Genomic DNA, 22070 nt, shown 5'->3' with positions numbered 1-22070 from the left:
TTTTCCTCCATGCAGTTGTTCATTTCTTGCCAAAAACATTGAGGCCAGACAAGGCTGGAGGGGAGTAACTCCAACCAGACCGACGCAGTCCTGGCCTAGCTGCAGCGTGGGAAACCCAGCACCGAGCACGTCCTAAAGGAGCGCCCCACAGTTACCACCTCCCCAAAAGGGCCTCAGTTTTAGGGCACCCACCCAGCACAGCCTGAGGGGCACCAGGCAATACAGCAACAGCACCCACCGCCTGGGACCAAGGACCCTCCCACCCACACGGGCCTTTGTGTCGGAGAGAGGAAGCGGCGCCCCGAGATGAGAAATCGGAGGTCGGAAGGTGAGAGAACGGAGGGGTTTGGGGCAGCGGCAAGGGACAGCCCAAAGGAGGGTGCAGGGAAGATCTGCTCCTTCTTGCCATCTGGCAACGTCATTAGAGACGGCCCTGGCCAACTTGAGACAACCCCTTATCACAACACACCACAGGAGCTTCATAAGCTACGGGTGTTACTTACTCCAAATCCTAACGGGATCAGAAAGCAGAAAAAAACCCAACAGCATCAGAGACACAAAAAAAGATATTCTGAGTTACGTCAGCAGATAAGCCCGAAGCCAGCCGATCCACGCGCCTCAAGACCCAAGATGGGCGATCAGGAATAAGCAGGAGAAGCTTCCCCAAGGCTGAGGAAGCCCCAAGACAAGGCGCTGCGGTACTTCCAGTGCCTTCTGCTGGGCAGTCAGCACCAGCTGCTGCTTAAACAGCACTAACCAGGCGACTCATTTAACTGGGCCTGGCAGCTTCTTTATTGTCCTGCAACCCAAAGCTTTCCACCCCTTCCTTCCATAGGGATGATAAACCAAATTTCCCAGATGCTTTTTGGGGGTTAATACATAAATTGCACCACTACAAAGGGCCTCTCTATAGGTATGGTCCTGCCACCACAGCCCAGTAGGAAACTCTCCCACCACACAAACTCCTTCAGCACAGAGCAGCAGTCATCCTCGCCCTTCCCTGAGCAGGGTTAAGTGGACACTCTTAAATTCTGGATCTACAGCTTCTCCTTCCTCTCTGGTGCTCCTCACTCGGCGCTCACATGTGCTCCTCCGCAGCACAGAACCACCACCACCGAATTCCTCATCCCGAGTGCAGGACAGAGGCAATTGTTCCAGCCGTAATACTCAAACTGGGAGACAAAGCCTTTAACTCTACGCAGGCAAGAGGCGAGCACGCAGAGAGCTCCGCAGACCACCCCGACCCTGCAGCAAAAGGAGGAACGAGGCGCTGGAGCAGCAGCTTTTCTCCCTCTGCTCCGAGGGCCCGGACCCGCCTCCCTTCCAACAGCCCAAAATAAACAGCCCTGACATCCCATACCCTGTAAATGACTTTTAGAAGATGGGACTTTCTAAGAATAGCTGTTCAAGGAAAAGGAAGTTATTTTTAGCCAGTATAACCTCAACTTATTGTTATATTAAGTTGAGGTTCCTCTAGTTTAAAAAAAGGCGCTGTATAAAAATAGTAGCTTCATACCTTTTCTGTTACTCAAGCCAGGTTTCGCCTGGTTTTCTTCCCTCATTTTCCTAGGAAGCGGATTTGGTTTGAGAAGAACCAACAGAGCTTTTCATAGCCCCAAAATCAAGACGCACGCTTGATCAGGTTTTGGGCAGCGGGGGTGAACAAACACCTCACACTGCCGCAGGCAGCCTGGCCCGTGCTGGCGTGACCCCGGCACAGCGCTCCAGGCCCTATTTCACCGTGAAACCCACCGTTTCACCCCATCAGGCTGCGTTTGAAGCCCCTCACCGTGAAACCCACCGTTTCACCCCGTCAGGCTGCGTTTGAAGCCCCACATCTCAACGCACCACGGTCCTTTACCCAGGAGGCAGCTGCCCCAGCCCAGGGCCCGTTTCAGGGCTGCGAACCCACCTGAGGGGAAGAAGCCCCTAGCGAGGGGTTTGCAAACAGCCCTCAGGGATTGAGACCGTCGCCACGGGGCTCAGGCTGCGAGCCCGCCCTCCAGCCACCGCGTCAGGCCACGGCAAAACGGGCCCCGGGCTAAAGCGCCCGGAGCCGCTTCCCGCCTCCGTTTCTCAGCATCGCGGTGCTGCGAGGGGCTGCAGCCGCGTTACCTGGGCTCGGAGCAGGCCCAAGGCTCAGCCACGGTCCCCGCAGCCGGAGAGACCCGAGGGGATCCCGGGGAAGGGCTGCGGCCCGAGCCGCCGTTACCGGACGGCGCCTGCCAGGGAAGGGAGGAAGGTAAGGAGAAGCGGAGAGCGACCCCCGCGGCGGGGGGGGATGGGGTGGGGTGGTGGTGGAACGGGACAGCCCAGCGGCCGGTAACCCCCGCCCGCTCCCACTCACCTCAGCGCCGCGGCCGCCCTGCGCCGCGTCTCGGCCCGCCACCGTTAACGGATTTCAAACCGGGCTCCTCGGTCCGAACCAACCAATCAACTCCCAGGGCACGCCCTGGGTGCGCGCCGATTGGGCGAGGCGGCAGGAAACCAGTGGACCCGGATGAGCAGACACCACCCCGCCCAGTCGCTCTGCGCTCGCAAAGGCTGACGGGAAACGTAGTGCGCGACCTCATGCCGCCACAGCAAGGAGGCGCGAAGCAAACAACTCCCATAAGGCACTGCGCGGGGCGGGTCCAGCCAATCAGACCGCGCAAAGCCTTGAGTGTCGTTCGCAGGCGGCCTATCAGCTGCCGGTAGGCGGGTCCCCCCGGCGGGGCGGCTCGGGGCCGCTGCCGGCATCGCCGGCAGCGGGCAGGAGCCCAGCGGAGCTGAGCCCCGGTGCCACGGCTGTACCTTACGTGGTCGCTCGAGCGTCTAGCTTGCGGCTTTGAGTAAGCGCGTAGCGGGCCTTTGTCTCTCTCCCGCCCCGGGTGTCCCTCAATCGAGCCCAGGCAGCCTGCGCTCCCACCGAAGATCACACGAGAAGCCCGAGCTGCTGTGAGGGCACAGGCAGCCGTGGCTGGGCCGTAGCCATGTGGGGCGGAGGCCGGAGCTCCCAGGGCACCGGGGCGGCCACGGCCTGGGCCGCCCAACAGGCACGGCCGACAGGGGGCACCAGAGCTCCGCCCTCCGCCCGGCACCTCCGCGCAGGCGCCTAACGGCTCCCTTGCCGTCTAACCGACGCTCTCGCCCCGCCCTCCCGGCGCATGCGCGCCGCCCCCCCCGCCCAAGCCTCACAGCGCTGTGCGCATGCGCACCGCCCCCTCCTGCCCCCTCCCACCCTACCGCACCCCCCCGGCGCGGCCCAGGAGCGCGGCGGCCGCTTGGCGGGCGATGCGGAAGGAGCGCGGGAACTGCTGAACGGGCCGAGGCCCGGCGGGGCTCCCGGCCAACCCCGGCGTCGCTGCCAGCCGGGCCCGCGGGGCAGGGACGGGAAGGACCCGGGCCCTCCACCGGCCGCTGAGGTGAGGGGCGGAGTGGGGCAGGCTGTGAGCGACGCGCGGATCAACCAATAGGAGAGCCCTTTTCCGGGCCCCGCCCCGCGGCGCTCTCCCGGCGGGTGATTGGCTGGCGGCCTGCGTGGGCGCCGTCCTCGCGGGCGCCGTGTCGGCCCTCGTGCGCGGGCCCCGTGCTTACCGCGCCGCCCCGCCCCGCGCGGGTACGGCGGCCGTGAGGGGCCGTACGGCGGGCGGGGGGGGGCGGTACGGCGGCTGGGGAGGCGGGGGGCAGGCCGCCCCCTGCGGCCCTCCCGCCTGCCGCGGCCCCGCCCGCCACCGGCTCGGTCCGCCACCGCGGAGTCACCGGAATCGCTCCCGTAAGAACGCAGGCCCGGGCGGCGGGGCAGGCCGTGCCCTGCGAGCCCCGGCCCTGGTGGCGAGAACTCGCAGGTTTTCAGCCTTTATCCCCTCGGCTGCCCTCCCTGCGGGGAGCGAAGGGCTTCGGGCGGGCGGGGGGTGTGGCTGCGGCGCGGTTACCGTCAGACCGGGCTGCCGTAACCCTTGGGCAACGCTGCCTGCCGGCTTCCGCCGGCCGCCGTTGGGCAACGCCGGCTCGGAGTGGGGGCGGGGGGGAGCCGGGCCCTTTAACGGGCGGGGCCGGGGCGGCCGGGGGCGGGGCTGCCTCCGCCTCCGCGGCGCTCCGGGACTGGAGGACCGCGGCCGGGCTGGCCCGCAGCTTCAGCAGAGCGAGAGCCGTCTCCGCCCCGGCCCGGCCCGTAGCCGGCCTGCCCGGCGGTGCCTGCACCCGGTGAGACCCCGGGGCTTGGGGGCTGGGGGCTGCTCGGAGGGAGCCGCGGGGGCAACGTCCCCCCGGGGCTGGAGGTTGCTTTCCCGGGAGGGGGGATGTTGCAGTCGGTTCTGCGTGTGGCTTCGATCCCGTGGCCCCGAGTGTCCACATAAAGCCGCGGGATGATCTCAGTCCGACGATAAGCTATCGGTGTTAATGGCACGGGTGCGTCTGGAAGCTGTAGCGTTAACCGTTTCGTTGCCTCTCTCTGGTGTTTGTGTGTGCAAAGGTCAGATGTTTCCATCGGTTGTGAAGAAGAGGAGTGGAGTCGGGACCTGCTAAGTGCTGATCTGCTTGTGCTCCGGACCATGGACTCATTGAGGGCGTCCCAGGTGTGAAAATGTCCAGCGGTAACCGGGAGTTAGTGATTGACTTTGTTTCCTACAAGCTCTCGCAGAAGGGACACAGCTGGAGTCAGCTGGAGGAGGAGGATGAGAACAGGACTGACTTTGCAGCGGAGGAGGCCGAGATGGACGGCGTCCTCAACGGGAGCCCCTCCTGGCACCTCACCGCCAGCCACGTCGTGAACGGAGCCACCGTGCACCGGAGCAGCCTCGAAGTCCACGACATCGTTCAAGCAGCTGACGTGAGGCAGGCGCTGAGAGAGGCGGGGGATGAGTTTGAGCTGAGGTACCGGCGGGCTTTCGACGACCTCACTTCCCAGCTCCACATCACCCCCGGCACGGCGTACCAGAGCTTTGAGCAGGTCGTGAACGAACTTTTCCGCGATGGAGTGAACTGGGGTCGCATCGTGGCTTTCTTCTCCTTCGGAGGAGCCTTGTGTGTGGAGAGCGTTGACAAGGAGATGCGGGTATTGGTGGGACGCATTGTGTCTTGGATGACCACGTACTTGACCGACCACCTAGATCCCTGGATCCAGGAGAATGGCGGATGGGTAAGAACTCCTCTCTCCGGTGGGGATGGCTGCCCCTGTCCTCCCTTGCTCCGGTCTGGCAGTGGTGCTGGTCAAACCAGAGGGCAGCTCCCTGCCATGTTTATGCTGGTGCGGGTCCCAGGCCTTGCTGGTGCATGTCCTAGGCCTTGCTGGTGCATGTCCTAGACCTTGCTGGTGCGGGTCCTAGACCTTGCTGGGAGATAAAGGGGCGTGTGGCCTTTCCCTCTGTGCTCTTAACGCTCAGTCCCCAGAGGGTCAGCCCACCGCAGTGACACAGTTTGTGCTCAGACGTGTCCTTCTCCATCCCAGTTTCTTCTTCTTCTCCCTGTGTGTTACATAAAAGACTTGTTTTCCAGGAGCCTTTGGAAATTTAATGTCATTCAAGCTTGTTCTTCAAGCGCCAGCCCTGGCTCTGGGGCGTGTTCCTGGTGTCATTTAACAGCAGGGAGTGGAGCTTCCTCCTCTCTCAGGGCCGTGCTCCGGCGGGCCGGCCTGCGGGCTGCCCGGGTAGCAGCTACTTCTTCATTCTGGAGACGGGGCTTTGCCTTCCACCGGGCTCACGAATCCCGCAGCAGATCCTGGTGGCTGCTGGGCCAGTCCGAGCTGGTGCGGTGGGAGCCGGGGCTGAGGTGTGGGGGCAACCTCTGCGCTGGGGAGCTGCTCAACCTGCAGCTGCTCCTGGCTTGGCAGGGAGCAATGCTCCCAGCTGCCCCAGCAGCAAACCCCGGGAGCTCTCGGTGGTGAGGTATTACCATGAATAAGCATTTCTTCAGGAAGCATTCTTGAAATGCCGGGTCTGGCCGTGCGGTGCTGCCTGGGACTGCCAGCGGGAGGGATATGACCTACAGATGTCTGAGTTTTCTTTTTCCTCCTGCATCTCAGTGATTCCCTGCTGCTGTAACCTTTACTGGTGCACACTGGAAAGAGGCTGTGCTGTCAGTCTTTGGCATCTAAACGGGGGGGAACTGCCTCCTTGGTGTGCTGGGGAGCCCCCTCCCCATCAGCAGGCCCCTGCATCTCCGGGGGGAGGCAGGAACCTTTGAGCCCAGGGCTGTACCCTGCACCCTCCTGACGGGAGAGGCACAGGAGCCCCGGGGAGCTCCCCTCGCCTGGCCGGCAGTGCCGGGGACCCCGGAGAAAAGGGGGAGCCGGTGCACAGAGGGAGCAGGAGCCTGGTTCACCCCGGGTGCAGGAATTCCAGGAATGCGGCCGCCCTGGGGCACTGCCTGGGTGGGGCTGCTCAGGCAGAGGAGCTCGGTTTCGATTAGTAGCCCGGGATCTGCTGGCCCTTTCATCAGGCTGTCTCTGGCCCATTAGCTCTCTCATCCTGCAGATAACCCTGGCCAAACGCTGAGTTCCTTCCCCCCCTCCCTCTGCCTTTGGCTTTTAAAGCCACAGATTAGTCTTGGAATTGAGTGATCAAATTGAGGTTTCCAAGCTAGTGTGGCTGTTGCTGTTAGTGACGGATTGGGCTGTATCCTGGAGACCTAGGCGATAATGCAATCTGATTTTTTGTAAATGAACTCTCCGGGGGATTTAGATTAAATCACTGGTGGAAAATCACTGGTCCCTGCTTGCGGGGAATGAAATACCTCCTCCCTCCGTTCCCCACCCCCAACCATCACGATTCAGACTTCCAATTTTTTTGTGTCTGTCTCAAAATTAATTGTTTGGAGCAAATATTTGTTCAACAGATTGCGGAAGGGTCAGGACTCCTCTTTATCTGACCCGCCCGCCCGCTTTGGCTTTGAAGATTGCCTTTAGCCGCGTTTCCCACCCCGGGTGAACAGCCTTGCTCCCTCCTAACCTTGAACAGCGCTTCTAACTTCCCTGCTCGGGCTGTGCCGGCGGCCGAAGGGGAGCGGGGCGGGTTGGGAAAGGCTGTAGTAGGGGGGATCCTCCCCACCAGCCCCCGAAAAGAAAGGGCTGGGCGGTGTGGCTGCTGCCAGCCTGTTGCAAACCCCGACCCTGTGCTGGTTTGATGTCTCGGCCGTAGCTTTCCTCCGGGTTTCACCGGGTCCCTTCTCGGTGGGGGAAGCCATGAAGGGACGGCACGGTGCAGCGGGGGCCATTGGAGCAGGCGTGGGACGTGCGTGGGGGATGCTCAGCTTCGCTCTCGCCCGGCTCCAGCTGCAGGGAGAAAACCGCTGGGCTGCTGCCAGCTCTGCCTGCAGGAGAGTGCCACCCTGCCCAGGGGAGCCCCGTTGGGTGCCTCGGAGCTGTTAGAGCCTGTCCCACGCCAACAAAAGCTCTCCTGCGAGGTGCAGCAGGCAGGTCCCGGGGAGAGGGATGCAAGTCGTGGCAGGCCTGCTTGGGAGGGACCGGGTGGTTCGTGCTGGGGAGCGCTGCAGCACTCCTCTTCCTGGAAAGCCCCCCTGAAAGAGGGAAGGAGCGTGGCACAGCCTGCTTCCCTAGGAAGCTCTGTTTCATTCCCCACCCGTGGAACAAAGGCGAGCGTAGGATGGCTGCGGGGTGCGGGTTGCCTTTGGAGGGGCCTGTTAAGGCTGCTGTGTGCTGGGCTGTAGCAGTTCTCTTGAGAAACCATTCTTTGAGGCAGAGGGGAAATGGTGAATCTCTCTGTGTAGCGGTAACGTGGGTGTATTTTGTCACGTTGGCTGGCTCTGCCGTGGTTTGCCCTCCTCTCTGCAATCTGGCACCGAGAAAACAAACAAACGAGAACAACCCAAGGGGCGCATTTAATAACCAGCCAGAAGAGAGCTGCTGCGTCGGGGAGCCATCAAAAAACAAAGAGGAGGCTTTCCTGGGGCAGTTGCTCTGGCCACGGCCAGATTCCCAGAGCTGGGAAGTTCCAGCAATGATCCCGGTGGGGATCAGGAGTCACGAGGGGGGAGAGATCTGGTGAGTGGGAAACGCAGGAGTGAGCAGGAGAGAGCCTGGCAGGCAGAGACGTACTGACCGTGCTTAATCTGTTTGAGAAAGGCAAGTGAGCAGTGGTTCCTGCCTGGCTGCGACCCTCCCGTCAGTGACAGCTTTCCCTTCGAGGCTAAATCTGCGTTGGGAGTGGGACTGAAAGAGGGTTCGGGGGGCGCTTGGAGGTCGATCTGTGGACCCAGAGGCAAGAGATTTCCTGTTTGCAGGGTGTTATGGTGGGGACCAGCATGAAGGGGCTGTGTCAGGCCAGGACTGAAAGCAACCAGCGTCTTTGTCACCAGTTTGTGACGTCTGAATCCCAACAAACCGGGCTGGGCCGAAGGAGGACGGACTGGCTCTGCGCGTCCCAGGCTCTCGGCCCCGCGGGGCTCGGTGTGCCGGGATGTACGTGCTGTGGTGTTCTGCGGTGGACTGGAAGCTTGTGGTTCTGGCTGGGGAAAACCCTTAGAAGATGTCAATGTAGGGAACTCATTTTCTATCTGTTTGATTTTTTTTTTTTTTTTCTTTTTCTTGAATGATAGGAAGTGACTCAGCTCGCGTTACAGACAGCGCAGCTGGGATTTCGTCCTGCGCTCTCGCTCCAGCCTTCTCAATGGTTTCAGGCCGAGAGCTGGGCTTCAGTTCTCAGCTCTTCAGAAAGGCTTGTTGGTCTTGTGCCATGGCCCAGGTGACCCCCACAAGCCTCCCCTGCCACCACCCCGTCGTCTGGTTGATCCCAGCCCCCCCCCCCCCAGGAGCCTCGCGCCGTCTCGGTCCGAGCGTTTTAGGCGGCGCAAGGTAAGGGCAGGTTTGAATTCTGCTGCTGTTGGGCCTTGAGGCTCGGGGACACACGTGGAGGAGACACGGCTGCGGGTGGCACTGCGCGGGGAGCGCAGCCCCCTCCGGGGCGAGCGCTCTTTGCCAAAGTTCTGCCAGTTCGGGTGTTAACACGGTGCGTTTTGGGAGTGCCCCGGCACCGTTAGTCCCGTCTGAGATCACGGCCATCGGGTTCCCTTGCTGGCCACCACGCAGCAGAGCTGGCTGCAGGAGGTGACTGCCCGTGGCCAAGGCCTGTCTTAGGGCTGAATCCCAACCCGTGGTCTGCGGCGCTTGGCTGCGCCATCGCCTTCCGCGTTGTCCTCGGTGATTCTCTTACAGCCTGGGTCCCTCGCAGCTGAGATGATGCCCCCGTTGGCATCACCTGCTTGGGTTAAAGAAATCCTCCTGCCAGCTGAGTCCCCACGTGTCCCTTCGCGGGGCTGGGTGTCCCTCTCGGAGTGGGGGGGACTGCCTGCCTGCAGGGCCGTGGCTCGGGCTGGCCTGCCTGGCGCGGCTGCCGTGCCCCAGGTAGCTGTAGCCTCGCTGGCGAGCTGGCCTGGGCCTGCAGATCCATGGCAGCTCCTCGCCCTGCCTGCGACCTGGGAGGCTTTTCTGCAGCGCTCTCCAGGAAATGCCATTGGAATGACTTCCCCTGCAGCTTCCTGCCCGCCCGCAGCAGCATTCCTGCCGCTAGACCACGACGACGCAGAGGCGAGTTCGGAGTGTTCAGAGCTTTGCTCTTCGCCCCGGTTCTCCTTCCTTGGGGCCCTGCCCGTTTTCTCTGCTGACTCTCGGTGTGCCGGGGCGGTTTGGTTGCGTTCCTTAGGTCTGTGATTAGAGCAGGCGCCTGGAAGGCAAAGCTCAGAGCAGCCCCCTTAACCCCGTGGTCTCAGCAAAAGGGATAGCGTTTCCTTCCTTCCTTCCCAGGGGAGCCGCTGGGAACTCGGCTTTGTAAAGCAGTCTGCGGTTCTTTAATCTGAAGAACGGAGGGTCGTTTAAAAAAAGACCTGTGAAATCATTAACAAACTGCTTCTTGCTGCTCTGTGTTCCCAGCTGCTCTCGGCAATGTCAGTCTCCCCGATCACCCCGCTCCTCTCTGCAGCCGGAGCTGGGTCCCCGTGAGCGCTGCTCGGGCTCTCTCACTGTTTCGGCAGCAATGGGGTGTCCCACTGCAGCAGGAGAGGTGGGTGCTCTCTTTTCCCCTGTGGAAGCTGCGACTTTCTCGACGTGGCTGAAGTGCTGCACCTGATTTCCCTGGAGCTCCTGTACGGTTTGGGTACAGGGTTTGTCCCCAGGGTTTGCCCCCTGGGAGCGGCGATACGCCCGTGGCCCACGCCGGGTACAGGCTGAACGGTGGCACGATGCTTCGAGGCCTTTGCCTAAGCTTCTCCCTTTGATTTTTACCGAGCTGCTGACGGCTGTAGGCACGGTCCCGTTACAAGGAGCATTTCTCTAGCAGCTCTTTCCCCACTGGCTGTAAAGCCGGAGTATTCCCAGGAGGAGCTGGGGGAAGGGCAAGGATGGAGATCAGTTGGAGAAGTGTTGCAGACCTGCTGAACCGAGAGGCGAGGGATTAATGGTGGCTTCAGCCGTGGGAGCAGAAAGGGGCTGGGGGCGGCTGCTCTCTCCCCTCTGGTGACCCCGGTGGCCGTGGGGATGTTGACCTACCTGGGGGCTGATTCAGGGCGCAGGCACGCTCTGCGGGGTGGCTCTGCCTGTGCGTGGCAGGAAAGGAGGCGACTCTCTCCTCCTCCACCCTCCCGAGAGGGATGTTACCTTTAAACGCCATTGTTCTGAGTAACTACAGATTAACGCAGCTAATGGAGGCATGAAAGGGAAGCGGCGTCCCTCGGTGCCAGGGCACTCCTTAGTTTGCTGCCCTGGCCTTGGACGGGGAAACCGTTCCTCCTCCCTGCTCTGCACCTGCAAGGATGTGCAGGGGGGTGTCTGGTGCGAGAGCTCTCTGAAGTCCCGCTCCCCATCGTCCTTGGGATGCCAAGGGCTGAAGTTGGGGGACGTGCTTTCTCGAGGGGGACGCGGGGGCTTTGCTGGCTGCGCCGGGGCAGCTTCGGGCTGCGGGCCGGGGGGGAGAGGGGGTTACTCTTTGCCACAGAAGTAGAAGGGCCCGGTGGAGCCAGGGGGCAGAGGGCTGCCGGGAGGCAGAGCCGTTAGCAGATGGCTCCAGCTGGGCTTACCGGGGAGCAGGTGTGGGTTTCGGGAGGCAGCCTTTTAAGAGAGATGTCAGTTTTGAACCCGGGAGGCTCGAGGGGCTGAGCCACGGCTGCCACGACTCGCATGCTGGGGAGCCGTGACCTAGTTGTGCTGTAGAAATGCTCGGTTTATTTTTTATTTTTAGGTATTTTGCTTATTTTATCCTCATGTTTAATTTAGTTAGCAAAAAAAAAAAAGGAATCGGAGGGCTGAGCAGTGCTGAGAAGGACTGCCTGCAGGCGGGAACGCCCGCTCCAGCTCCTCGGTGCAGCCAGCATCTCTCCAGCCGCCCGTGTCTTCTCTCGGACACGTGCTCACGTGTACCAGCCCAGTGCTGTCTCTCAGGATCTCTTTAATGGGAAACCCAGTGCACTCAACGCTGCTGCCTGCCTCCGGGGTAGCGAGGGAGGGAGGAGCGGGATTCGGAGCACGGACCAGAGAGGCTCCCGTGGCCATGGGGACCATTCGAATGCTGTGCTGTAACTGGTCTGCCTTCCCTCTGCTACTGGGAGCAGGGAGCTGGGAGAGCACGGCGCCTCAGGAGGCTTTGGGCTGGTTATTCTCTCGACCACCGCTTGCCCCTGCCTTTACGCAGCGTGCCCAAGGCGGGGTAATAGGCTGTATCTGCGAGGAGGGGAGTTTCAGGGGTCTGTGCGATTCCCTCGGGGAGAGCTGCTTGAATTTATTGCATTATCCTCCTTCCTGCTCCAGCTTGTGTTTCAGCTGCGTCTGCAGGCGTAGCTTCTGATTTAAGTAGATCCAATTAGTAGCTAGCTTCTGGCATCAGTATCCTGCTCGGGGAGATGAGCCCCGGAGGTGAGGAGCCTCCAGTGGGAGCAGGGCCGGGCTCAGCCTTTCTGCTCCCGCTCCTGATCTCGGATGGACGCGGAGCTCCCCAGCTCACAGCCCTGGTCCTGAGCTCAGGGGGAAACCGAGGCAGGTGTCCTCTGCTCCGTGCCCCGCCACGAACAAAGAGCAGGCGGGTTCTCCCTGCCTGTGCTGCTGCCAGCCGGGTGCTCGTACGACTGACATCAAACACCCCAAAACGCGCCAACTGGGCAGCAGGCAGGGCTTGGAGCTGCTCGTGCCGGCAGGGTGCGAGGGGCCGACGGGCAGAGCCGTGCAGGGACCTGTCTGTTGGGGGTAGGACTTGTGGCCCCCCCCGACAGACAGGAGGGAGCTGCTGGAGCTGGCTGCTTCCCGAAGGAGCACGGAGGGCTTTTCCCCTCTGCTGGAGGGTGAGGGGCTCCGTGGGAAGCTCAGAGGAGAGGCCTGGGCTGGCACGGAGCTGGTTTAGTTTGAGTGCTACGCTCAGGGGGAGCGGGACAACTGTCTGCACCACTCGGTTAGTTCTCCAAACGATACTGGTCCCATTTGCACGTCTCTCTCTGGGTGTTGCCATCGTGGAGGCTGAGGAAGGCAGGGAGCACGGCTGGCGGCCCTACCTGCCATTATTCCCTGTGTGTAACTCGTGGCGAGCTGGCTTGGGGTTTGGGCTGGGCTGTGGGAGCTGGCGGGGTGGTGTGTGGCCCTGGGTGGTGTCTGGGTGACCTATGACTTACGTGTGGAGAAAATGACGTGTTGCTACCTGTAAGTCGGCCATCACAGCCGTGTTGCAAGTGCTTCCATCCTGTAATGGTGTTGCTCACCAGCGTATTAAACTTGCCAGAGAGCTAATATCTTTTATTAGAGCGACTGACCTCATTTAGAAGCTTCCAGTGCACCAGCCAGTGATTATTTCATGCAACAACACGTATGGAGGAGCCCAGGGCAGAGCACCAAGTCTCCTTCTCGTGCTGCACCGCTGTCTCCCGCGTTTGCTGCCTCAGCTGCCTCCTCTGCTTCCTGCCCTCCAGTCAGCAAGGATTTTGCTAAAAGGGACTTTGTGGCCTGAATCATTTGAGATTTCATGTGGACTAACAGGAAGTGAAAACAGAATGAGCACATCTTCCTCCTCTTCCTGCACCTCCACCCTTTCCCCTTTTTCATTCAAGTGGCATGTAAGAGCTACAGCAGCCTCGTGAGGTGCCAGGGCCGCAGCGGGAAGCGGCGAGGCTGGGCCGGTGCTCCTCCGGGATGCTGGAGGACGAGTGTCTGGCGGCAGGAGAACCCGGTGGCCCTTCCCCACGACCCATCTTCCCTGGGGACCGTCCCTGCACCCAGCCTCGCTCCTTCGGGCTCTTGGTGACCCTGCGGGGGGGTGGGTTTGGGCTGAGGCTGGCAGCGCAGTCGAGGGCTGGCGAGAGCCGTCGGCATCGCCCGACCCAGCCCCCGGCCAGGAGGAAACGCGGCTCCTCGGCGCAGGTTCCCCCGCGGTTACACAAGGGCACGATTGCACAGGAGCTGTGACGTCTGGGGGGAGCGATGACAAGGTGAAAATTGAGCTTCGTTCCCCGGGTGCGGGGCACCCTGCCGAGGCGCTTGGCCGCTGCGGCGAGCTGGCCGTGGCGCTCGGGCTCCCCCCGGCACCGCGGGCCGCGGGTAACGGTGAAATTAAAGCAGGAGCCCTCCCCTGCCCCCCGAGCGCGCCCCTCGCACAAAAGGCAGGCAGGCTGCTCTGCCCGCCGGGGCTCAGACACCATCTGTCCGGTGGGGAGAAGCATCAGAGGGACCGTCTTTCCTCGGACTATTCCCCTTAATGCCCTTTGGAAAACAATCCCATTCCCAGCAGGTGCTAATCTCTTGAGTGGATCCGGCTCAGCCAATGTGTTCTTCGCTGTGCCTTTGTGCCGGGGCCTCGTCGCCTGCCAGCCGTCCCTGTCCCGCTGCCGAGCGCGGCCGGGGCTTCAGCACCTTGGGGAGCCCTCGGCCCGGTTGGTCCTGGGGAGAAGCACTGATGAAAGATGGATGCAAGTGGATTAGTCATTCGCGCCGTCGCTGGCTTGAACACACATGAATGTTTCAGCAGATTTCTGGAGCGGAGAGCGCAATTCCCTGCTCTCCATCTCGTGCTGTGCACGGCAGTCTCCCGGAGCAGGGACGGGGGGTTACAGCTGTCACCGTCACCCCTTTCAGGGATTTGGAAAACGCTGAAATTGCGCTGAATGGTGTGGGGTTAGCGCAGGTTCCCTGGAGCTGATGATGAAACCAGTTTGACAGGAGGCTGCCACGGTGAGGATTAGGGCTGGAATGTGCTTGTGAGGGTTTGTTTCTGGTCAGAAAAGAGCCGGCTCTGGCTCTCCCTGGGCTGAAGCCCCGCAGGCTTGTTGGGCTTTGGGCTGAGGCCCCAGGGACAGCCGGTCCCACCGCAGGCTGCAGCTCGGTGTGTGGCTGGGCCAGCCGGGAGGAGAGCCGAGGCGAGGATGTGCTGCTTTAATTAACCCCTTGGAGTTTAGGGCTGCATCCCTCAGAGCCGCGGGTTGCTCTGGAGCTTGGGCAGGAGCTGCAGGAGGGGCAGGCGGTGGGTGGCATTCCCTGCCATTGTCGCGGGGATCAGCAGCTGCTTCCCTGGAGGTCACTATTTGCATAACAGTTAGAGCTGCCGTCTCTGGAGCATTTGCACCTGCCAGGGGGCTGTCCCCAGAGCCCCTTCCCTTCCCCGCCTCCCCAGAGCCCCTTCCCTTCCCCGCCTCCCCAGAGCCCCTTCCCTTCCCCGCCTCCCCAGAGCCCCTTCCCCACCCCATCCCGAGCCCACCCGGAGGTGCTGATGGGGACCAGAGGGGTGAAGCTGCGGATCTGGAGAAGCTCCGAGACTCTGCCTTGGCCGGCGGGTTTCCTTGGCCTCCCACGCCTGAGCTCGGTGTCCCTGCTGCCCGCTGCGCCTTTCGGGCCTGCGCTTCCAGCAGGGCCGGGGGCGGTGGGGACCACCCCTGGATGCGGTGTCTGGAGGAGCGGGGCGGAGGGAGCACCTCCAGGACACCTCTTCCACTTTCACAGCGCGCAGGGACCCGCCGAGCCGTGTTTACAGGATCCTCCTGGCAGCCTCTGGGAATACTTCATGTTTTCTTTTTTATTCTGAAAGATCTCAGCTGCCTCCCCGCCCCCCTCACCGTGCTTCACCTCCAGGTTTGCATATGCCGGTCCCATGTGGTGAGCTGGCAGCCCGAAGGGGCTCTGGGAGCAGGTTGCTGTCGATGCAGGGCTTTGTTGTGGCCTGCGCCGAGCTGCTGCCTTTCTTTTTCCACGCTCGTCTCGCTGCTCAGCACAGAACCGTTCCCAGCGTCTCATTAACAAATGTCTGGTCAGCCAGATGACTCCGCTCCTGGCCGGCGGTTGGCGTTAGACCTCTCAGCAGTCACACAGCTGTAGTTACGGCGAAGGTGGGACAGAAACAGCCTTGTTTTCAAGTGAAACATCGCCTCATGATGAGAACGCCCGGGTCGGGAGTCAGATGCTGTGGCTCACTCAAGGGTAGCTCTCAGGCAAAGCACTTAACCTCCCCGCACCTCTGGTGATCTGTCTGGGAACAATGCTGACGGATCCCACAGGAGGTTTTGGAGAACCGTGTTAATTTTTGACAAGACACGTGAAGGTCCTTGGGTGGGAAAGGCTTTTGTACGTGCCGAGCTGGTTGCTGCGGGCGGGCGTCTGCCTCAAAGACGGGCTGGCCGGGTGTCGGGGCTGTGGGGAAGCTCTGTAGCTCCTGCTGGAGTCAGTCCCTGTGTTGATGTGCCCCTGGTTCACCACCAATAGTCCCAGCAGAGCCTGGCTCTTCTCTGCTGGTTTCCAGAGCTTCGTGCCGGTGTCTCGGTGACCTCCACACCCTTCACCTCCCGGAGCACCCAAACTCTGCCCTCCCCAGCAGCCGCCACCCTCCCCTTTCTGCTCTACCCCTGCCTCCCAAGAGGCCAGACGGGGATTCGTTGCCCACATCTGCTTCCTTCACCTGCCCTCGTGGTTCGCTGTCACTGAATCCTCTTTCCCCAAGTGCTGGGGCTTATCTTGAAAGAGGAACCCAGTCTGCTCCCCTCGCCCTGAATGGGATCCAGCAGCTCTTCCCCTCCTGCTCGGCCCGGGGGGCTGCCTGGGCAGCGCTGGTGAATGAAACCGGCCAGAGGCTGAAACTTTGGGTCTTCCCCTTCCCCTCTCCAGGCCGGGATGTGAACGCTGGCTCAGCCGGACCTCGTGCGCCATTAATCCGCTCTCCCACCCGAGCCAGAGCGCTTCGGGTCAGACCTACTCCCCTTGTCTCTCTGCTGCAGTGTCGTGTTTTGTCACTGCTCACTGTTTGAACGGCTGCTGTGTGTGTCCCCCCCGAGGGTGGGTCGCGGTTTGGGGCATCGCAGGTGTCTGGAGAGCCCTTGGCGCTGCAGAGCCTCCCTGCCCCGGCTCTGCGGGGCGGCGGGTGCCGCTGGAGGCTGCACCTCCAGGTCTGCAGTCTCCTGCAAGCGGCGAGTGCAGCTGGAGGGAAGTCATCCCCCTCCCAGTAAGTGCTGGTTTAGGCTCCAGCAAGAAAACATCGTGTCCTTGCCCGGCACTGGGGGAGGAGAGGCGAAGCCGGGGGGGGGGGGGGGGGGTTGCCTTTCGCGTAGGCACGACCTCCTCTCGCTGCTTCCTCCTCGCCTGCCCCAGAGCATCCTCCTCTTGGACGGGTGTCGGTCACCCGGGGCGGAGAAGGGGATGTGACGGGTGTTCGGTGGAACAGCCTGTCCTCGCTGGGCTGCAAGAGGCCCACGGGGCACGTGGAAAAGGCAGTTGAGACGCTGACGTGCTGTTGCTACCACAGTCCTTGTGATCGACTCAAGAATTCCAAATATTTCCTCTCAGATAAAGGTGACTGGGGGAGGCCAGAAATATCTGGACGTGTCCAGGCAAGCCTGGGATCCCAAACACCAGGCCAGAGAGGTCAGAATCGGTACTGGGTGTGCTGGGCTTCAGGTGCAGAGCGGCCCAGGCCCGGGGGCTGTGTGGGAACTGAGCAAGCTGCCTTTCCCTCACCTTCAACCCGCCCCCAGGACTGGGAGGGAGGACGCTCCTGCCTGTTTTCCCGCTCTCCCTGATCTGAGATCCCCGTTCCCAGGGGACACATCTGGGAACCGCGGGTTTTGCAGGGGCTGAGCTATCGCAGCTCCCGGGGACAGTTTCCCTGAGGAAGGGCAAGGCGCTCTCCCCCCCCCTGCAGCCCCCCCCCGGCTGCGGCTCCAGCAGCTGCTGCTCCTTTCCCAGGGGAAGGAGAGGGGCTCGTGTCCCCTCCCTGCCTGCACGGGGCCCTTGTCCTGCTCTTCTCCATCTGTAGCACCCGATAGCCCCTCGGTTCACCGTGTGCCATTTATCTCTTGTTCAGCAAACACTTCCTTTTCTGAGAAGTGAGGGCTTCAAAATGTGCTTCTTGGAACTGCCTGTCCCCCGGCTCGGCGGCACACGCCATCGAGGCTCGGCTGCCAGCCCTCCCCGGCTCCCTGCTCTGCCTGGCAGGGGCAGGGATCCCTCTCCCGGTACCTGCCCCGCTGCCAGCCCTGAGGAGAGGCCGGGTGACAGCGTGGCCTCTTCCACCTCTGCAGCCTTCCTGGGAACTGTGGGGACGTCCCCTCCCGTGGGTCAGGAGGAGCCTGCAGAGATGCGTGGGGCTCTCGGGGGCCGAGCAAACTGCCTTTTTCTGGGGAACCCGTCACGGGGACGCAGCCGCCTTCCTCCTGCTGAGCGCTCCGGCGGCAGCGGGCGCGGGGAGTGCGCGGCTGGGACGTGTGTCCGAGGGAAGGACCTTCCCCGGTACAGAGGGGTGTTGTAGGGGTGCTGCTGGTGCTCCACAGCTGGCATTTTTGGACAAGCCCGTGCCTTCTGCCCCCGTTCCCCTGTGCCCTCCATCCTCGCCAGCCTGCTCTCGGTTTGCTGGTGCTGGCCGTGCTCTGTCACCGCTTCGCTGCTCGTCACCACCAGTCAGCAGAGGGATTTCCCGGGCTGTAATTAAAAATATCGCCTCCCTGGGTTGGGGTTCTCCTCCCGTTCTCCTGCAGCACATCACTGGCTGTTCCCGTGGCCGTCGCCCTGGGGGAGCAGCCGGGCAGAGGGGCTGGCAGCGGGCAGCAGCCCTCACCGTCCTCCCTGGATGTCACCTGCGTGTGAGCCCTCGGCCCGCCCGTTCCTGCGGGGCCGGGATGCCACACAACACCTCCACGGAGCCCGTGCCAGCTGGCAGGCCCGGTGGGAAGCGAGCGGCCTCCTGCCGCTCTGCGTAGGTGGCCGGGAGTCACGGGGACGGTTGTCACATCCCTGATGAGGACTCTGAGTGAGGTGGCAGCGGTGAGGTGCCCCGGGGGGGGAGTGAGCAAAGTCCCTGTTGTCCCAGTGTCCTGCCCCCGGGTCTGCTCGTACCTCCTCGTGGTCGAGGGGCTGCGAAAAGCAGCCGGGGGAGTCGCGAGATGCTGGAGATGGTGTTTGGTGGAAGGTGGAGAAGGGCTTTGATGGGGCGGAGGTGGGTGCCGAGGTGCAGAGCAACTGGGGCAGCTGTTCCAGTGCTCGGTCCCCCGTGGGGGGGGACACAGCCCTGCTCCCTGGGAGCGAGCTGTTGCGCTCCTGGCCGTGAAGAGCTCTGTGTGAGCTTGGCTGCGCGCGCGCGGCAAGGTGAGGAGACACCCCGCAAGCTGTGACTGGGGGGGGGACACACACACACCCAGGGGACTGGCACCGCGTTTCCATGAGTGATGGAGAGGCACCTGCCTAAAGACCCTCCCGATCCCAGCCGTGGGCCGAGCGCCGAACCCCCCACGGGTCCCGTGGCGGCGGTGGCAGCTCCTCGCCGGCGGTGGGCGGGCACGGGAGGCAGCCGGCAGGCAGAGCTGCCAGACGCAGGCAGGCAGGCAGGGATGCTGCTCCTGCCTCCAAGGAGGCCGTGGTGAGGCGTGACACAAGCCCAGCGTCAGCCCGGCTTATCTCTGCTTTCCCAGAGCACCCAGGTTACTGGAACTGGGCTCACTTACTGGGAAACGGGGGAACCTTGCTGGGAAGACGGGCTCGAGATGCGACAGCGTCGAGCCCCTGCCGATGCCGAGCTGCCAGCGATCCCGGCGCTCGCCGCTCCGGCTCCCTCCGGCCCCCGTGCTCCTGCTCGGCCCAGATAAACCTGGCAGGGAGCTGCTGGGGCGTGAAGTTCCCTCCTTCCCGAAGCCCTGCCTGCAGCCCCCTCCTTCCCTGCAGTGCCAGTGGCCCGGGGACCCGAGCAGCCGTCCTCACGGTGGTCCGAGGTCCCTGGGTGCCCAGGGGAGCAGGAGGGGTGGCATCGTGCTGTGGGGGTGCTGCACGGGGGGCAGATGTGCTCTCTGAGAGCTTGTTTTTGGGAGCGGTTCGGCTCTGGTGGTCTCTCTCTGACCTCCATCTCCCCCAGGCCAGGGCCATCTGTCCCCAGCCCTGTCACACGCCTCCCTCAGAGGGAGGGGGACCGGGGCTGTTGAAATCTGCCCGGCTCTTGCTGCTGCCGGAGATGAGGGACCGGAGGCAGCCGGGCCGGAGTGACTGCATTCCTGGCTGGGCCTCCTGCTTGGCCCGCTCTCCCCAAGCCCGGCGGCGGGAGGCAGGAGGTTTCACGGCTCAAGAGCGTCTGCCTTCCCCACGGGGGTTCGTGAAACCCAGGTCATCGCGCTGCGACGGCCAGGACTCGCCCGGCAGAGGGGAGAGGGAGGTGGGAGGCTCTGTTTTGGATGTAGAAGCGGCGGGGGGGGGGGGTGCAGGGGGGTGGGCTCCTGCTGCCACCGCGGGCACCGACCCTGCTGCTGCTGCTGCTCCCCCGGACCTCGGCCGTGGAGTAGAGCCCGGCGTTTTCCTGCTGCGATGATTTCGATCACACTTCGGTGCTAATTTTAGAGAGCCCCGAGCCACGTGATGCATCTCCTGCCCTGCCCGCGTGGTGTTCTCCTTGCAAATCCTTTCTGGCATCCACTTCTCTCATGACTGGTCCTGTGCTTCCCCCATCGCCCTCTGTGCGTGATTCAGAGCGAGGAAGCACAGGGCATCTGTCATCCGCTCGCTCCCCGGCCCCGCTTTCCTGCCGCCCGGAGCCCGGCAGCTCTCCTCCCCTTCCCAGGGGGGGAGGAAGGAGCCCCAGAAAGCGGCAGAGGGGGGGGGTCTCCGTGCTCCCTTCCCACCCCTCATCACCGCTCCTCTCTCCCCGCAGGAGCGGTTTGTGGACCTCTACGGGAACGATGCTGCTGCCGAGGTGAGGAAGGGCCAGGAGACCTTCAACAAATGGCTCCTGACCGGGGCGACGGTGGCGGGCGTGCTTCTGCTGGGATCCCTGCTGAGCCGCAAGTGACCCCTCGCCAGGACGGCTGCACCTTCACCGCCACGTCCAGTACACTCCGCTCCCGACCACCGTCACCGGCGCGGCGGCAAGGCGGGGGGGGGGGGGTGGGGGGGGGGGTGGAGGGCAGCCCCTTCCCCTCCCGGGCGAGCGCCCCGCTCCACGGAGCTTTCTCCCTCGCGCCGCCAGCTCCTCGTAGCGTAGCCCACCTTATTTACCATTCCATTGTGTTTTAGCGGCGGTGAGGCCGAGGCAGCACTTCAGCCCCCAGCTCCCGGCGCTGGGGAGATGCAGGCAGCTGGGGGGAAGTACTGGCTAGAAGGTGTCCCAGCCTTGCAGGGTCCTCCAGATCACTTTGAAGAGAATAAACAAACTTATTTTTGCATGTGTGAGTGCGTGCGTGTGTGTAGATGTGTCACTAATATAAGGTTCCCCAGCCAGAGCGAGGGTCGAGGCTCCGGGCCCCTTCTCCAGCGTGCTCAGGCCCCGGGAAGAGGCAGCGACGGGAGCTTCCCTGCAGCGTCCCTGTCCCGTCCCTGCTTCCTCCGGGCAGAGCTCGTCCCCATGATGAGGGGGAGCCGGGAGGAAGAGGCAGAAGCCGGGGGGCGACGAGCTCTGCCAGCCCCCGAGCCCCTCTGCCCGGACATGGGCTGCTGGGAGCTGAGGCCGGCCTCGGGTGAGGCTGGTGCGTCAGGCCCAGGGCTGTGCCCGGTTTGAAGGGCTCCTCTTCCTCCTCCTCGCTCTGAACGTGGAGCGCTGTGGGGCAGCCCTCGTCCCTCCCCACGCCTGCTCCTGCGGGCTGGCAGAGGAGGAAGGCAGGCGAGGCGGGGGGACAGCGCTTTCCCGGTCCAGCAAGCGCAGGAATACAGAGCCGGGGGGAGGTGGAAGGGGCAGGGGGGCAGCGATGCTCCTGCCCCTCCCGGGGGGGGGCAGCGGGGGAAGGCAGAGCCCTGGGAGCAGCCCCACCGTGGCCCATCCGTGGGGGGCACAAGCCCAGGGCAGGTGGGAGCGAGGGCTGGCACCGGCTGAGAGCCGTCCCCACCACCGGGAAGCCTCTTTGGGGACAGTGGGACCCCCTGGCCCTCTCCCGTGCTGCCCCAGTGGCTGCTGGTCCCCGTAGCGCAGGCAGACCCCTGTCCCCGTGGCGTGGCTGTGATGGGTGCATGCAGTGGCAGAGGTGCCTGGCTTCCCCCCACCCACACACACACACACACATACCCCCCCCCACACCACTCCCCACAAGGGACCTCCGGGCTTTGAGCTGAAATTAGCTTCGACCAGAACCCCTCGTCCTCCGGAGCCCACCGCCGGCAGACCCCCGCTGCCCCCCGGGCCTGGCTGTGTACATACCGCCCGCGCTCTGCTGTACAGATCCGAGTAGTTTTTAATTCATTTGTGAATACTCTTAATGCTATTTTTGTTATCTTGTCTGTCCGTATTTATGTGTGGGGCCGTGCTCCCTGCAGAGGCCGAGGTGGGGGGGGGGGGGGGGGGGTGGTGGGAAAACTGGAGGCTCCAGCGGGGGGGGGGGGGGGGGGTCCCGCCTGGCCACCGAGCACGGACTCGGGCTCCCCGTGCAGGATCGGCTCCGGGGAGCGCGAGGATTAGCATTAGCCCGTGGAACGCTTCGGTTTGCAGGTGGAGGTGAATCCACTAATAAACTTATCGTTGAAGCTGCTGATGGTGCTGGGGTCTTTGGGAACGCCGCGGGGGTTTGGGGGGGGGATTGGGGCAGGTTTGGGGGGGATTCAGGCAGGTTTAGGAGGGTTTGGGCAGGAGCTGCGGTGATGGGTCCTCTCCCTGCCTGGGGAGATGGGGTGCTCCAAGGTGGGGAGGGGGTTGCTGTGGTCCCAAGGGGATGGTGCCAGGCAGGGGGGG

The 22070-nt window shown here is 63.1% G+C and overlaps 1 protein-coding gene across 5 annotated transcripts; it reads left to right on the top strand.

Annotated features, from left to right (window-relative positions):
• Window positions 1–3373: 3373 nt before the first annotated feature.
• Window positions 3374–20277, top strand: BCL2L1 (BCL2 like 1). Of its 5 annotated transcripts, none has more exons than XM_086474749.1 (3): window positions 3374–3404; window positions 4454–5119; window positions 20067–20277. In XM_086474749.1, the coding sequence occupies exons 2-3, from the start codon at window positions 4565–4567 to the stop codon at window positions 20202–20204; spliced, it is 693 nt and encodes a 230-aa protein (XP_086330875.1). In that variant the 5' UTR covers window positions 3374–3404; window positions 4454–4564; the 3' UTR covers window positions 20205–20277. The 5 variants fall into 5 exon arrangements, with proteins under 5 accessions (XP_086330875.1, XP_086330874.1, XP_086330876.1 ...); XM_086474748.1 differs by lacking the exon at window positions 3374–3404 and adding an exon at window positions 3717–3754; XM_086474750.1 differs by lacking the exon at window positions 3374–3404 and adding an exon at window positions 3814–3827.
• The last annotated feature ends 1793 nt before the right edge of the window (window positions 20278–22070 follow it).

This window comes from Leptosomus discolor, chromosome 17 (assembly GCF_034619465.1).
Source record: "Leptosomus discolor isolate bLepDis1 chromosome 17, bLepDis1.hap2, whole genome shotgun sequence".
NCBI classification, from domain to species: domain Eukaryota; kingdom Metazoa; phylum Chordata; class Aves; order Leptosomiformes; family Leptosomidae; genus Leptosomus; species Leptosomus discolor.
Note: the sequence above shows the minus strand (reverse complement) of the source record. Positions and strands in the feature narration are given on the sequence as shown.